Genomic DNA, 15,270 nt, shown 5'->3' with positions numbered 1-15,270 from the left:
GCATTATTCTAAGTGAAAGAAGCCAGATTCAAAAGACTACCTACTATATAATTCCAGTCATATGAAAATATAGAAAAGGCAACACTGGAGAGAGAGAGAGACAGAGAGAGAGAGAGAAATTGGACTGGTTTGCCAGTGACTTTGGGTGGGAGGAAGGTTGACCACAAAGGGCCATAAGAGGAAATATTTCGGGGTAAGAGAATCGCTCTACAGCTTGATTATGGTGGTAGTTACACAACTGCATAGTCCTGTCAAAACTCTTAGAACTGTGTACCATAAAGGGTACATTTCACTACATACAAATTACACTACAACAAAAAAATTAATGTGAAAAAAAAATGTGTAGTGGGAAGAGCCTGGGCATTTTAGTCAAATAGACATGGGATGGTTCAAACATAGGTATGTGATCTGAGCCAAGTTACTAAAAGTTCTGCATCTCTGCACTCTTATAGGTACAATGGGAATGACACCTGCCACAGAGAAACAGTGTGTTAGAAAAGTGAGAAAAATTACATGAAGTCTTTATGGTTATGCACTCGAATACCGTAGTTACTAGCCACTTATGGCTACTGGGCACTTAGAATTAAAAACTGATAACCCAATTCGGTTATTGGCAAACTTGTAAGTATGTTTGGAATCCCCTGGGTATATGAATCTACTTTTTCTACTGTAAATTTTATTAAATGTAAATACTGATCAACTATTTCTGGTGAAAGTTTAGCATATGAATTGAGATATGGGAGAAGTGTAAAATACACCCAAGATTTTGTAGACTCAGTGCAGAAAAAATATAAAATAACTCATTGTAAATTTTTCATATTGAGCATATACTGAAGTGAAAATATTTTGGATAGTTTGGTTTAAGTATAATGTATTATAATTAATTTCACCCATTTCTTTTTACTTTTTTGCATGTATGATGTAGTAGAAAATTTAGAAGTACATGTGTAACTTGCATTATACACTTGTTCAACAATGTTGATCTAGACATTGCCTGGTACACTGCTGTTACTATTATTATAAAGAGTTACAAGTTGGATGATTGATATCCAGGAAAGTATTGAAGAAAATGCAGCAGACCAGCAGCTCAGAGCATGTCTGCCTTATATAACTGAAGGTCTTGGGAAAAAAATTTGGTTCTTGACTTATCAGTGCAGAGCAACTAAGAAGAAATGCAGTTTACAGTGAGGGGTGTGAAGGAACCACAGCAGAGCTCCACATGAAACAAGTGTCATAAGAATAATGGAGAACACACATAATTGACTACATTCACTCTCAACACCAGCCTTGTTTTGAGGGAATGCACTCTGACACCTTAAAGAAGAGATTATTATTTGGCCTTCAAGAATTATTTTCTCCCCTGATTATATAATTACAGCCATGACAATACTGTACTTTGAGACAGGGATTAAAGAGACAACAAACAAGGAACTCCTTAACAACAGACCAGGAAACAACATGTCTACCTTTTTAGGTTTTAGGAGTTCAGGAGGGTAGATTCCCATTGGTTTGCAAGGTCTCTCAGGGGGAAGCTCTGCAAGATGAATTCTCAAATAAATTATTTGTCCCCTTTTCTTTGTCAAGAAGAGGCTTGAGAGGTTCAAATGGAAGATGCAGTGATAGATCAGTAGCTTTAAGTGGCCATGGTCACCCTGAACACCTCACATTTGTGTTACCAGAGGCATCTCTGCCATTTCAGACAAGGGAAAATAGGTATACCATCCTATTACATAATAATATAAAGTTATACATTAACTTGGCAAAGGAGACTATATCATGCATGCAAATGTCATTCAAGTAGATACGTAGATATAGGGGGAAATGGTAAATAAATACTAGCCCATTGAATAAATGCCCTATTTTTCAGTTGAAACTTTTACTAATGTCATTCAACCTTTATCCCCAAGATTCCCCAACATCACTCAACATTCCATAAAAATGACCCCTACTCATCAGACTCCAGTCCTCTTCTCATGCTGGGACTCCACCAGACATTCCTTTCTCCCAAGCTCTAGAAATTCATCCTTTAAGCCAACTAATTAATCTATAAATCTTCTCAAATTCCTTGAGTTAAAATTAACCTTCTTCTTTAATGATTCTACAACATGGGGAATCAGACCTTTAATACAAGTTAGTCCACGATCACTAACTGCTCTAATAGAGTCACTTATATCTTTCTAGTAGATTGTAAGTCTCGTGCACCAGCCTCATCTCATCAAACAAAACACACTCCAGGAAAGTGTGTTAACTCAGCTGAATTGAATGTGAAAACTTACTAGTTTTCCCAGCTGCATTATTCAAGGGCATTCAGAGTCCAGAAAAATTATGGTCTCTTTACTAACTGGCCATATGGTACACAATCTTGGTTTCTATGAAAATCTCCAGTGAAGAAGGTTAAAGTCGAATGACCCTTAGAGACTAATTAAATCAAGCTTTATCTTCAAATCACAGAATGTATCTCCAGGTGCAAAACAGCATCACCGTCTAAAAACTTTCAATATGGTCATTGTCTAGATAGTGTTAGGATCCAATTTATTTCTTTGGTATTAACATGTCTTCTAGAATCTTAACACCAACTACTTATCTAGCATTCACTCTTGTACCTGACAAGCATCTATTCTATGCAACAGGCTGGCTAGATTACAATTTACAAATCTATACCTTCAGTCTAATTCTTGGCCTGTGCCACTCTTGATATATGGAATGCTTTCCACTTCTTCATTCCCCCCCCACACACACACCAGGGAAACAGGACTGATAATCAGATTGGTAACACTGAGAGTAAGACCTGGGCTTGCACAGCTCAGCTCCATGCCCACTGTTTCTGGGATCTGCCCGAGAGAACATATTTTCTGCATCCTAATGCAGTGGTGCTATACAGACAGGTATCCGTAGGAGAGCTTTTGATTTACTATTTTTGCCTATGACTGGATGGATAAATCCAACTCTCAGGTGGAGTACTAGCAAGCCCATTTCCTCCTACATAACTTTTAAAAGCAATAAACTTGATGTTTGATCTCCATTTGCCTCACCCTTTGTCTCTGTTTCACTGGTTCTGATCTTGGGAAGGTAAATAAGAATCTTTGTTTACTGACCCCTCAAAGCCCAACAAACTAGACTACAATCTCTCTGAGGAGAAGAACCATTATCCCTCTGTCTTCCTCACAGGCTTGAACACAAAGTAGGTGAACAATGAACCCTGATAAAATTGAATGGAGAACAAGCTGAACAGAAGTAACGTGAGAGAAGCTGCCTTGCCTGGCACGTCTGGCTTCTCTGTGGATGCAGTGACATCATACATTTTTCTCCCCAATAAGACTGAAAATACATGACCGACTTTAGCAAGGCAACAAGATAATTACCTCAGCACATTCTTAATTTTGATTTATGCTCCACTTGAGGGTGTCTCACTGTTCACATGAACAAGGAGTTTTAAGCACCCTTTCTTAGGAGAACAATATGGTGGCAAACTCACCCACCACATATCAACTGAGTCAGAGACACAGGGATTTCTCAGCTGCAAGACCAATTGCAGCAATGCCAACCCTCTCCTGTTGGGGTCTCACCACAGGAACATGAAAAATACTTATTTTTTAGCCTCACTTGTGCAAACAGGAAGTTGGTTGGTGTGGCCTCAGGCCTAGGAACTTTCATCTAAACCTTCCCACGAGATGTAACTCATTGCCCCATAACAAAGGGATATCTGCCTCCTGGTATGATTAGAGGCATGGACATGTAAGCCTTCCAAAGCCCTTTACATATGTTAGTCATCTTTATTGTTTTTAAAACTCTAGGAAAAAATCTGGGTCGTTGCCCAAACTGGGACCTTATTAAGAAGGGAATTATTTCAGCACTTATCAACTGTCTCCTAGGAAGTCAGGGTATTTCTATTGATTTTGTTTTATATCCAATGCCATTCACTTCTTTCTCTCTCTTTTTAATGTACTCCCATTTACCCCATGTCTCTGTGTAATCCTCCTCCCTAGTAAAATAACTGAAATCCTATAGGTTTCTACCACTGTCAACCTGGAGCAGCCAACTTAGATGCCAGTGTAGGGATACTGGGACGTTGGCAGAGCCCACTGTAAGCAGAAGCCCATGCACCCATCTCTCTGTTCTGAAAGCTGCTCCCACTCCTCAAGGATGAAAGCTCACAAGGGAGCAGCTCACTCAAGCCATTGGAGGTTACCATCCACAACAGACAACTTGTCCTTCCATGAATGAATGACCTTAATTTAACCAGCATAGCCAGTGCGGGTTTGAGCACCAGTCACGAGTTAATGTTAGCTAATGAGACACACATTTTTTCAAATCAGTCCATCAAACCAAGATAGTCAAGTCCCTTCACTATGGCCAGAACTGTCAAAGGTCATGCACTGTCAACAGAGGCATAAAAAAGTACTATGTCCTTTGAGTCACTGAAACAAGTAGTTTTATTTTTCTCTAATCCATATGTGGAGTCACTCAGTTTCCTAGATTAATTGTCCTTTAACTGATAATCACATTTAAAAACAAAATCTCAGAATAAGTGAAAACTCAGTAAAGCAATCATATTAAAAACAAAAACATGCTCAGTTCTTCACCAAGCACAGATATTGTCATCCTCACCCCCAAACACTGATGTTTGCTTTTCTTTTCCTATAAGATTTGTTCATAAAATAGAATACTCCAAACAACGTAATGCATATAAAATAGACATATACCTCCACCCAGAGTCCATAGTAAGAAGCCTAGAGTTGAAAAAGGTAGTTAAGATATCACATCTAGGCCAAGCACCTTCAGCTCTGGCTTGTAATCATGCTCACATATGCAAGAACATCCAATTTAGCTACCATTTGTAGACGGTTTATTGAGTAAACACCACATTAGATGCTTTCTATACATTAGCTCTCTTTCTCATGATAATCTCATTAGGTAAATATTTTATTTTATCCCTGTCTTACAGGTGGGGGAACTGAAGCACAGAGAAGTTAAGTTCCTTGCTCAAAGTCACAAAATTGCTAAGTGGTACAGCTCAAGTCTGAACCCAGGACGGACTGACTCTGACACTTGTGTTTATACCATTAAAACTCATGAAAGCAAGAGGCAGATAAAAGTGCAGGATAATCTTGGCTACCATACCTCATACAATTCAATAATGATGTTTCCCATTAGACCTCGGGTACTCTTAATGTTTTCCATGGCCAGAGTGAAGTAGATCCCACGTGTGTCCGAGATGTAAAGGTTGTAGGTGTCATTCTGGTTCCATTCTTGGACGGCTGCAAACACTTGGTTCTCATCAGTACTGATGATATGCATGTCCTGTAAGAAGACAGAAAACCTGTACAGCAGCTGATCTCCCTATCTCCCTGCCCACTGGGACCCAGAGTAATTACCATGACTTATGAAACAGTTGAGAAAAGGCTTGAGTTATAGGCAATGTTAAACAATTCTGTGTTGGGCCCAGGCTATAAATTATGAGCTTTATAATTTCTGTTCCTTGCTAAGTGACAGTAAGATGCGTGACAGGGGCTTTGGTGGGTATCATTTTCCATGGCTTCCAGGGATTCATCCACTTTCATTTTTTATTTTTATATCTGCAAGTTAGTGTTAGTGCTAATGGAGACATACAGCCTTTCAAGAGGAAACTCACACACACAAAGACAGGGCCTATCCCTTCTTTAGATCTTCATTTATGTTTTCAAACATTTTAGTTTAGAGGTTTCACACTTTGCATTCATGGAGAATGCAAGAAGGGTGGTATGGAGAAGTCAACAGGTGGGCTCTAGGCCCCCAATTCTGTTTCACCCAAAGCAGCACCACTTGAATCTATTTTATACCAGTTCTGTGAAATATTTTAGGAGTAAAAGGTTAGGGGGTTTCTGCTGCTAGTAAAGTAATATTTGACAATCACTGATAGAGCAGAAAGGATACTCAACCTGGAGTTTAGTGGTCTGGGTCGTAGATAAGCTCTGCTCTAAGTTAGCTGCATCCTGTTGAATGTGCCAGTTTTCCCAAACTTCAATTACCTTGCCAAAATAGTGAAGAGGTTGGGATAAAACTAGCTAACATTTGAGCAGTACTCTAAGTCATCTAAATGCATTATTTAAATTAAAACCCCAAATAATACTATCATGGAAGTAGCATGATTATTTCCATTTCACTGAGAAGTAAAATAAGCACACAGAATTTTGCCAACTTGCTTCAGATGAAATAGCTAGTAAGGACAGAACCAGGCTCTGGACCTCTGGGGTACTGACTCTCACTCAGTTGTTAGCTTCTAAGCATTTGGGTATATAGCCTCTAGACCAAAGTTGCAATCCAATGACTCATGAAATGAATATAAATCACAAAGGTTTGGTTTGACCATAGCTTCTATCAAGTACCTGAACATGTAGTCTTTTATGTGGAGTCTGAGCTCTATCTACCAAAATGTTCCCCATGGTCAGAGTGCCATGGTCTGCCACTTATGTATTAATGTTCCCTGAAGTCACTTTAGTTTGTATTCCTGGATTAGGTCACTTCTAAAATCAAATCTAATTGTTCACAATTGAAAATACCTTATGAAAACCCAGTTTTCATATGCCACACTAGGCACTGTACAGTGATTACTGCAAATTCAAGACCTTATCTAAGGCTTACACCATCAGGAGATGTTGACATGAATAAACATTTGACAAAATGAGAGTAGTTTAAAAATGCAAAACTATACAGGTGTATATGGCAGAGAGTAACAGCATACTGAGAATGCAGGAGAGGCACCCTTGTCACTGTGGTGGAAAGAACTGTTAATAGGGTCACAGGCAATTGGAGTTGACAGTAATCAGGCTGGGGTAGCCTTTACCTTATTTGGCCAACTTTTCCCAGAAATGATTTCAACAATACACAGAGGCAGCAATTTCTTTAATATCAGAACAATGGAGAGCTCCCCAAGATGATTTTAAGAAGCAGCAAGCCCATTTGGTTTGGACAACCGGGAGGTAGGAAAACAGAAAGCAAGTTCTGGATATTTTTATTGGAGATTCCCCGATGGGGCTGAGCCTCTGGCCTTGAGCTGCCTAGGTCACTCTGACTAGGATCTCACTTGCTCATTTGTACCTATACACCCTGTACAATTACAACTTCTTGCTGAGCTCCTTGAAAATGGAAATAAGGCTTACTCTTAAGAACCATGTGATGAAATTGTGTTGTGTTAGTGTAGAATGGAAGCCCAAGAACCCAGTGGGAGGGTAAACAGCAGCTGCAGGAAGTACGGATTAAATTCACTTACCCTGTTAAAAATGCAATAGAAATGCCTGGCTTTTCCCAGATGTTTTGGTCATAAAAATGAATGAGCTAAGTTATTTTAGACTAAACTAATATAAAAGAAGTGGGAAAATACAACTAAAAACACTGGGGCATGGTCAGGAGTAGAGGCAGCCTGATTTGCTGTGAGTGCATCTTAGTCTAGAGCTGTGCTGGGACTGTACCACCTGGGTGAACAGGTATTCCAGGCTCTGAGTTAAAAGAGTGCTTCCTAGTATCTAGGATTCTGGAAATCTGCTTGAGAAATTCTTACTTTGCCAAAGTCACCTAGCTAATAAATGATATTACTAAGATTTAAATGCAAGACTATTTGAATCAAGAAGTTAGACTCCTTATCAGTGGAAGTATAACTTCAGTCTGCAACAAAATGAGCTGGAGATCTTAATAGCATGCAGACACATGAGTCGCACTGCTGAGATTCTGATTCAGTATGTCCTGTATGGAGCCTTAGATTCTACCATTTTAGCAAGCCCTCCAGATGACTCTGGTGCATGCAGTCTGGGGAACCATTCTTTGAAAAGCTCACAACTATGTTTCCTATCTCCCAATAGGTCCTATGGTTGAATAAGGGTCAACCAGTAATTACCAGAATATTAAGTCTTTAAGAAAAAATAAAAGCATTCTTAGTAAAATTGGTCCAATATGGATCTGAATGATAATGAAGCTTATCTCTTGGATGCTGCTACCTTAATCCAATTCCAAACAGAGCATGTGTCACCTCCTTACTAACACATTCTTGCTAGCCCTCAAAACATGCAGGGAGAGATTTGATTGGCAGAGAGGAGAGAAACTGAGGGGAGGAAAATGCAGTAAGAGTAAATTCTGATTGGGACTTTATTAAGCTTGGAATTTGGAGAACATCAGATATAACCACATACATGTTTTTATTTAGAAAACTCTTATAAATAACATGCTTCCCCATAGAGTAATTTGGGAGAATGACGGTTGCTTTTTGAAAATGTAAACCTGTCACCTCCTAGGTGAACAATGGTGGAAATACTTCCCTGTTGCTGAAACATTCTCTTGTAATCTGGGCTTAATATAACTTCATGCATTATAGAAACACCTGTTAGTCAGCATTTGCCACGAGCCAAACATCATAAGAAAAATACAGAGAGGAACAAAACACAGAGCCTGACATCAAGAAGATGCCAACCTGGCGATGGGAACATCACACACTCCTGTGGACTTTTGTGAACTTCACCCAGCGCTAACAATACAGGTGCTGAAGACAGTGCAGTGGAAAGTACAAAGGCTCATCAGGGAGGGAACGGGCGGAGCGTCCAAGGGCACGTGTGGAGCTTGGAATGCTGGAAGCCGTTTTCCACGGAGGGAGGTGAGGATTGAGTGGCCACATCACAAGGGTTCTGTATAGCGCATCTAAAATTTTGCCCAGAAATAAGCACAAAGCCATCATAAAATTTTAAGCAGGAATGTGGAAGGATTAGAGTTGATCAGTGTAGAGATTTGGTTGCAGAAGTTAAGCTTCACTGCCTGAGCATATTCATTATGAAAGCAGTGCGAAGAGCAGATTTAAACGGGGCAGGGAGGAAGGCTGGAAAGGTCATTGCAGCAATCTAGGTAGTAACATGCTAGGGCCGGAACTGAGGAAGCAGGTTTTCTATGAGAACCCTGTGAGATGGCCTGGTGAGATATTAAGGGGGTAGAATCAACGGGGAGATAAAGGAAAAGGGTACATCTTTAATATCTAAGATACACGATTTACAAAATTCTCCGCTGGCTTTTTAGAGTGCTTATTACAGGCATAATTAATGACTTGTGTAATTATTTATTTGATGTCCGTCTCTTTCATTAGACTGCCCAGAGGGACAGATGCTAGGTCCTTCTTACTTATTGCTTTATTTCTAGTACTTAACCAGAGTATTTAGCATGTAACAGACATCCAACAAAAGTTTACTGAGTGAATAAATGGAGTAAGTAGGTAAACACAGGGAAAGGATGAGATATAAGAGATATACAATGTAGACTCTGATCTCAGTTCTGGAGTTTTTAAATGGGATCCTTGAAGGGACGTACTTCAAATAGACAGTTGGATCTGTAGTCCAGGGTTCAGTGGGGAGATAGGGGCTGAGGTTGTGAATACAAGGGTCACCAAAATAAAGAGAAGGGTTGAGGTCACCCAGGAGCAGTGCAGGACTGAAGGCAAATTTAGAAATATCAACATTTAAAGTATGGCAAGGGAAGGGAAGCCAGGAAAGGAAATCAGAATAAAATACTGCCAAAGGGAAGAATATCAAATGGGCATTATTCAACAGTGTCAAATGCTCCAGAGAGGTAAACAAAGATAAAGGTTTACATATATCTATGGGTTTGGTATGCAGGCGGTCTCTGGTTACAATGGCTGGAGGATTCTTGTGGAATAGAGGAGAGACAGATGTAGGAGAACAGAGGGCAAGGAGCAGTGGGTTGAATAGTGAATAGGAAGAAAACAAGATGAGAATTACAGGTAATGCTTTAAGAAGTGTGGCTGTGATACAGTCACGAAGGAAAGAGCAGTATTTTGTGAAATGATGTATCCTTTCCCTTTAAAAAAAAATTAAGGAAAATTTCCCAAAGTAAATTAAGGAAAAGGGTAATATCATCATCTTTATCATTATAATAAATTTTCTAAAACATATTTCCCTCTCCTCTCTTTTATTATGCAAAATGAGATTAATCATATTCTACTGCTAAATAAAAACAAACCCAGACTTAGGTAAGGAGAGACGTTATTTGAAAAGACTACTGCAATAGAGAGGACACTCTGGCCATAAGATCTGCAAGCACCCCAGAGAGAAGGCAGAAGAGAATTACTTTTATAGGGGGAAGTAAAAGAAGTCTAGAAAGAACTGGGATTGGGGAGTAGAATGAGCAGATGGCATGATGGAGCAATTCAACAGGAAATTGGTTTCCTCAGAGTCAGGTGATTCTCAGAAGGGCTATTAAGAGGGGTTGTTCTGAGTTCCAATGCTTGCTTAAGCTCCCAGTGCTCAGATATGCTCAAGAATGGGTCAAAGTTCAGGGGCTTGGCGGGGAAGATAAGCCAGACTAAGTTTGGTCCAGTCAAATTAGCAGGCATTGGGTCCATATGGGTCTGTGGGGACAAACAGTTTAGTTAATCATTTCTGAGAGAGACGAATAATGGGAGTCTGGTGTTGTCAAAGGTAAACATGGGAGATACCTGAGACTATCAAGGCACACGCGGAAGGGTGGTTCTTTGCAGTGAGCTACTTCCAGGAACAAAAAGTGTGGTACATTTCTTAAGTGTTGATGTTTTCTAGGGTCACAGGGCTCAGGCAAAGTTCAAACGTCCCTACCAAACTGAGCCCCAGACAGAAACAAACACAACAGACATTTTTTCCCTTATAGAAATGACTTAGAGTAGTCAGTTAAGAACACATTCAGAATCTAAGAGACCAAAGAGGGTTTATGAGACTCACGGTGGTAAAGTGAGAGCCTCAGGCAGCGCTGGGCCCAAGGTCAGGCTGGGAAGTGACCCCACCGGAAGCACTTATCTCCGCACACCAGGCAGGTTTCCCCCCGGATCACAGTCATTGCTCAGGCTTGTCTTGCACTTTACACTTTACCAACAATGAAGCATTCCTTAAATCCTCAGAGCTTTGTCAAATAGTATTATGATGCCTATTTCACAGCTAAAATGACCAGGGCTCATGGACAAGAAAGTGGCAGAGCTGGAAAGCTCAGGGTTTCTGCTCATGAGCTCCACTGTCTTTCCTCCCAGCTACCAGGCTCCCCGTCACTGCCTCTCTGACCTCTGCTGGTGCGAGCCTTCCATGCCTGCTGCACTGAGAGTGCCAGGGGCTGGGTTATGAAGGGCTCAGCACAAGGCTGTTGCTTGTAATAATTCCACTCATTATTAATAGTGTTCATCTCATTCTCTGCAAAACACTACAAGCCTGGGAGTGCCCCAGAGAGTATATTCTGAACAGACAGGCTGGGAGTAGAGGTGTGAGGGTAATGACGACAGGAAGCTTTTCCAGGTCTTCGTCCTTAAGCAAGATGCCCAGCAGCTGCCACAGACCACATGGAACAGCATCAACTTGCATAAAACCCATTTCGATTTTTAAACAATGGACAGAACCAATCTCCCTCCACCAGCTCTGTCCTCACCTCCGCAGCCCAGGCTATGAAAATCTGGGCCAATGCCGGCTAATAACGGGAATCGATAACCATCCAGCTATTTTCACAGCAGCCCTCAGATTAATGAGAAGCTGCTCTGGATGAAGTTCTATAAAAGGGGCTGCGTGGATGGCACTCCACCACAATAAATTGCCATAGGGTTGCTAATCATTAATGGAGTGTTCTAGGGTTGTGATCAATTCCAGGCTTCATTTGTCCCCACCTGCAGCCTGGAAAGTGAAATATTTGTTTTCCTGAGAAGGTTAAAAATACACAAAAGATGTACACACACAGAGAAAAACTAGCCCTACCTTGGAGATATGGTTTGCAAAGTTCCCCAAACCTTCTCCTGGGCTAATACATGGGGAGTATCATGTTACTGCAAGGGACTGTTCTCCTTTAGAAAAGCATGATTATGAACTTCCCATTCCTTATCTTCTCCAAGTAGGGCTACCTCTTTCTTGCTTGGGTTTAGAATATCTGATGGGTGAATCTTGCAACCACAAACTATACAACGGTCCTATAAGAGCCAGTCACAGAGAGGGTAGAGAAAATGAGTTGATTCCCATGGCCTGAGGCTACTTAATATGGTCCCTGCCACCTCATCAGTCTCTCTACATCTTCTTCTGGAATCAGACTCTGAGATGGTTTTTAGTTTGTTGAAGGAACCACACCATCTTAAAACAGGGTCTATACATGTATTTCCTATCAGCTTCTCCAACCCTTGTTTGCAGGGTTAATTCCTTAACCCTCTTGTATCAGTTTAAACATTACTTTCTTTCTTAAGGAAACTTGCCCTGGCTACCCATATTTGGTTAGCTCCACCTATAACACCCCAATGGCTCTTGAACTTCTATACCTACAACACTGCCTATGCCTTATAATTGCTTGTTTATTGTTTCTCTCCTCTGTCAGAATACAAGCTCCATGAAGGCAGGGACCATGTGAGTCTTATTTACTACCCTATCCATACAGCTTAGTTCAGGGCCTGGTTCAGAGTAAAACCTTAAATGCAAGAAAGAAAAGTTCAATGGATGAATAAAAGAAGGAACAACTGAATGAATGGATACATACATGCACACATTCATAAATAAATGAATAAAAAAACAAGAAGCAGACAATTACCCACCTTCTTTCCCATAATCCCTCCTATCTCTGCATTCATTTAGCCTTTCATGTTTCCTGGCACGAGCTCAGAGACCCAAATCTTTGTAATAGTCCAAACCTGATGTATGTCCAACCTGAAACTTTGCTTCTTTGCAACCTCATTAGGTGAGAGAGTATATCCTGTCCATGTTCACACTGAGGTTCTAAGATCCTCCTCTCCCAGAAGCTATTGTGAACAAGGGATGGGGTCCACAGAAGTAAGTTGAACAATTTTCCAACAAAGGAGTTAAAATACCATCATTTGATATTAACATTATAGTAAATTATGCTTTTTTAATTTCTCATAGTGGCAGAAGGGAGCAGAGGCATAGTCAATGCATTTATATTCAGCTTAAAATGCAAAGAGGAGCCAGAAGACCACGAGGTTTGCTTGAGAGTTTATGCGCATGGACATAGTGTCTGTGCTCCTGGCTGGGCCGTCCTGAGCCTGACCCCCTCTCTAGCAGTAAGACTCTAGTGAGAAGAAAAGACCCTCAGAAGAGAATCCAGGGCTGCTGCTCATTTCACTACTGCCCCTGGAAAATGACCCAAGGTTATGCCAGGTGTTTGAGTCAAAGGAAATCGGATCTCATGCCTGTGTCCCCTGCTAAGAGGGGGACACAGAACCCAGGTGCAGCGACATCAGCTGCGGCCATACTCTGCAGTGGTGAGTCAGCCTGAGCCGACATCTCCCAGGCAGGGGTCAGACCTCTCCACGGCCCAGCAAGGCAGCCTCTCCCTGCTGCTCTGTCCCGCGGCCCAGGCCTGCAGGGGGCGTACCTTCGGCAGCGAGTACTTGGGCAGCTTTATCTGAGTGAAGGCCTCTCTTCGATAGGACACGTAGTAGCTGGCTCTGCCCCCAGTTGTTACCTGGATCATGGAGGAAACACAGAGAAGTCAGATAGGGCCATGGGACATGGCCAAGAGGGAAAGTATTAGCCTTTCTATCAACAGCCACAACAGATTTGCGACAACCTTTTAGAGAATATCCCTTGCTGGCTTTGAGCTTCCAATCCCACCGCACCCCGAGTTGCTCCATGCCACGGCACTTAGACCATCAGTGGGTGGCTACAGCAGTCTTTCCCATGGTTGGCACTTTCTAGGACAGTAGAGACTCTACTTTGCATATATATACACCTTGTAAAAAATTTCAACTGAACACAAAGAAATTATCGATGTGGGCTACACCCATGATCTATTTATTCTTTTTAAAAAAGAAACAGTTTCTAATCCATTGTAACCATAACATAATTGTCAGAGGAATTTCTTTTCCTGGATCTTAATAATTATTATTGCTCAAAAGCTCTAGTTACTTTGAAATTAATTTCACTTTCAATCTGAGCATTTTTTGCCCTTCATATTTACAAATGTGGGTATTTATTCTTTCCATGTGCAAGTTACTTAAAGGAATCAAAGTTCATAGAGAGAAAGAACTCTGGATCTGAAAGTCAGAAATCCTGGGTCTGAGTCTCAGCTCTGCTGATTCACGGCTGGGGGAATGAAGTCTGTAACCTCACTTGGGAAAAGATGGATTCTTGGAGGAACTGGAAACCACTCCAAGAAATGGTCCTCTGGCCTGGGCTTGCTGGAAAGTCCTGCCAACATGGTACAGCTCTGCAGATGGCTGCTCTCAGCCCAATTATCCTAACTCAGGGGAAATTAATATGCACAAGAGAAGATAACATAGCCTGTTCAGAGAAAATAGCAGGACAACAATAGCAACCAGTGTGCTGTACTGAGGAGGCAATTACTGTAGGCACATGCTCCTTTCTCAGAGGCCCAAGCACTTCTGGAGACTGGCCAGCACTCCCACTCTGGTCCGAACCTGGCACCCATCCACAGGGGCTGCTGGGAGCAGGAGGGGTGTGACATCTCTATTGAAAGCCACCCATTGCTCCTCACTCAGAGAGATGGCATCTCCCATGGCTCCCTCTTGCTCTGCACAGATTGGCAGCCCACCAAGAAGGCACCACAAGCTGCCAGGTAGAACAGATGTTAGAGTCAGCATGAGGGCAGAACCTTGGGAAAAACTTGGTGCAGAGACTTAGGCTGTGAACCAAGAAGAGAGACTGGTGTTCTCCCTGATGTTCAGCACTATCCATATATCTCTGTTTTCTAATTAGAATCATTCTTGTCTTAAACTCCAGGACTTTTTTTTTTTTGATAAGACATCTGCTCTGAATCTGTGTTGTTCCACACTGGCTGAGAGGTGGGGTATTAACATAAGACCAGTGAATTGCTGAGAGGTCTTTTTCTTCCCTTTTTTAAAAATAAATCTCACATAGAATCAAATCAAAATACAATTCTTGGCCCAAAACACACAGTCACCGTTGGTCCTTGCATGATCTTATTTTAATTTGTTTATTTAATTTGGTCTCATTTTTAAATATAAAATCAACACACGTAAGTGCAGCTGCCAAACCAAGAACCAAATTGGTACTTTCTAACTTGTATGTCCATCAAAAGCGCTTGGGAAGCTTGTTAAAATGCACACTGCTGGGCCTCCCCAACAGCCTTGGTTTAATCAGTCTGGAGTGGGGTCCAAGACTTGTCTCTCCTAATGAGGTTCCAGATGATGCTGATGCTACTGGTCTGGAGACCAGACCTTGGGGATCAGAACAAGAACTTCAATGACAGGTGACATACACCCCAGTACAACTGTGCTCTGCCCCTTCCCTGAGCCTTACCTCCCTCCCAGAT

The 15,270-nt window shown here is 41.4% G+C and overlaps 1 protein-coding gene across 4 annotated transcripts in view; it reads right to left on the bottom strand.

The window, feature by feature from the left end:
* The window catches only part of SORCS3 (sortilin related VPS10 domain containing receptor 3), a 575,246-nt gene that overhangs the window by 97,799 nt on the left and 462,177 nt on the right, over positions 1-15,270 (bottom strand). For all 4 annotated transcript variants that reach the window (XM_036906473.2, XM_036906472.2, XM_057506299.1 and 1 more), the window contains exons 8-9: positions 13,351-13,440; positions 5,122-5,301 (exon numbers count right to left, since the gene is read on the bottom strand). In XM_036906473.2, the coding sequence (XP_036762368.1) occupies positions 5,122-5,301; positions 13,351-13,440 (270 nt within the window). The remainder of the gene's footprint in view (positions 1-5,121; positions 5,302-13,350; positions 13,441-15,270) is intronic.

Source organism: Manis pentadactyla, chromosome 8 (assembly GCF_030020395.1).
Source record: "Manis pentadactyla isolate mManPen7 chromosome 8, mManPen7.hap1, whole genome shotgun sequence".
Classification (NCBI taxonomy): Eukaryota; Metazoa; Chordata; class Mammalia; order Pholidota; family Manidae; genus Manis; species Manis pentadactyla.
Note: the sequence above shows the minus strand (reverse complement) of the source record. Positions and strands in the feature narration are given on the sequence as shown.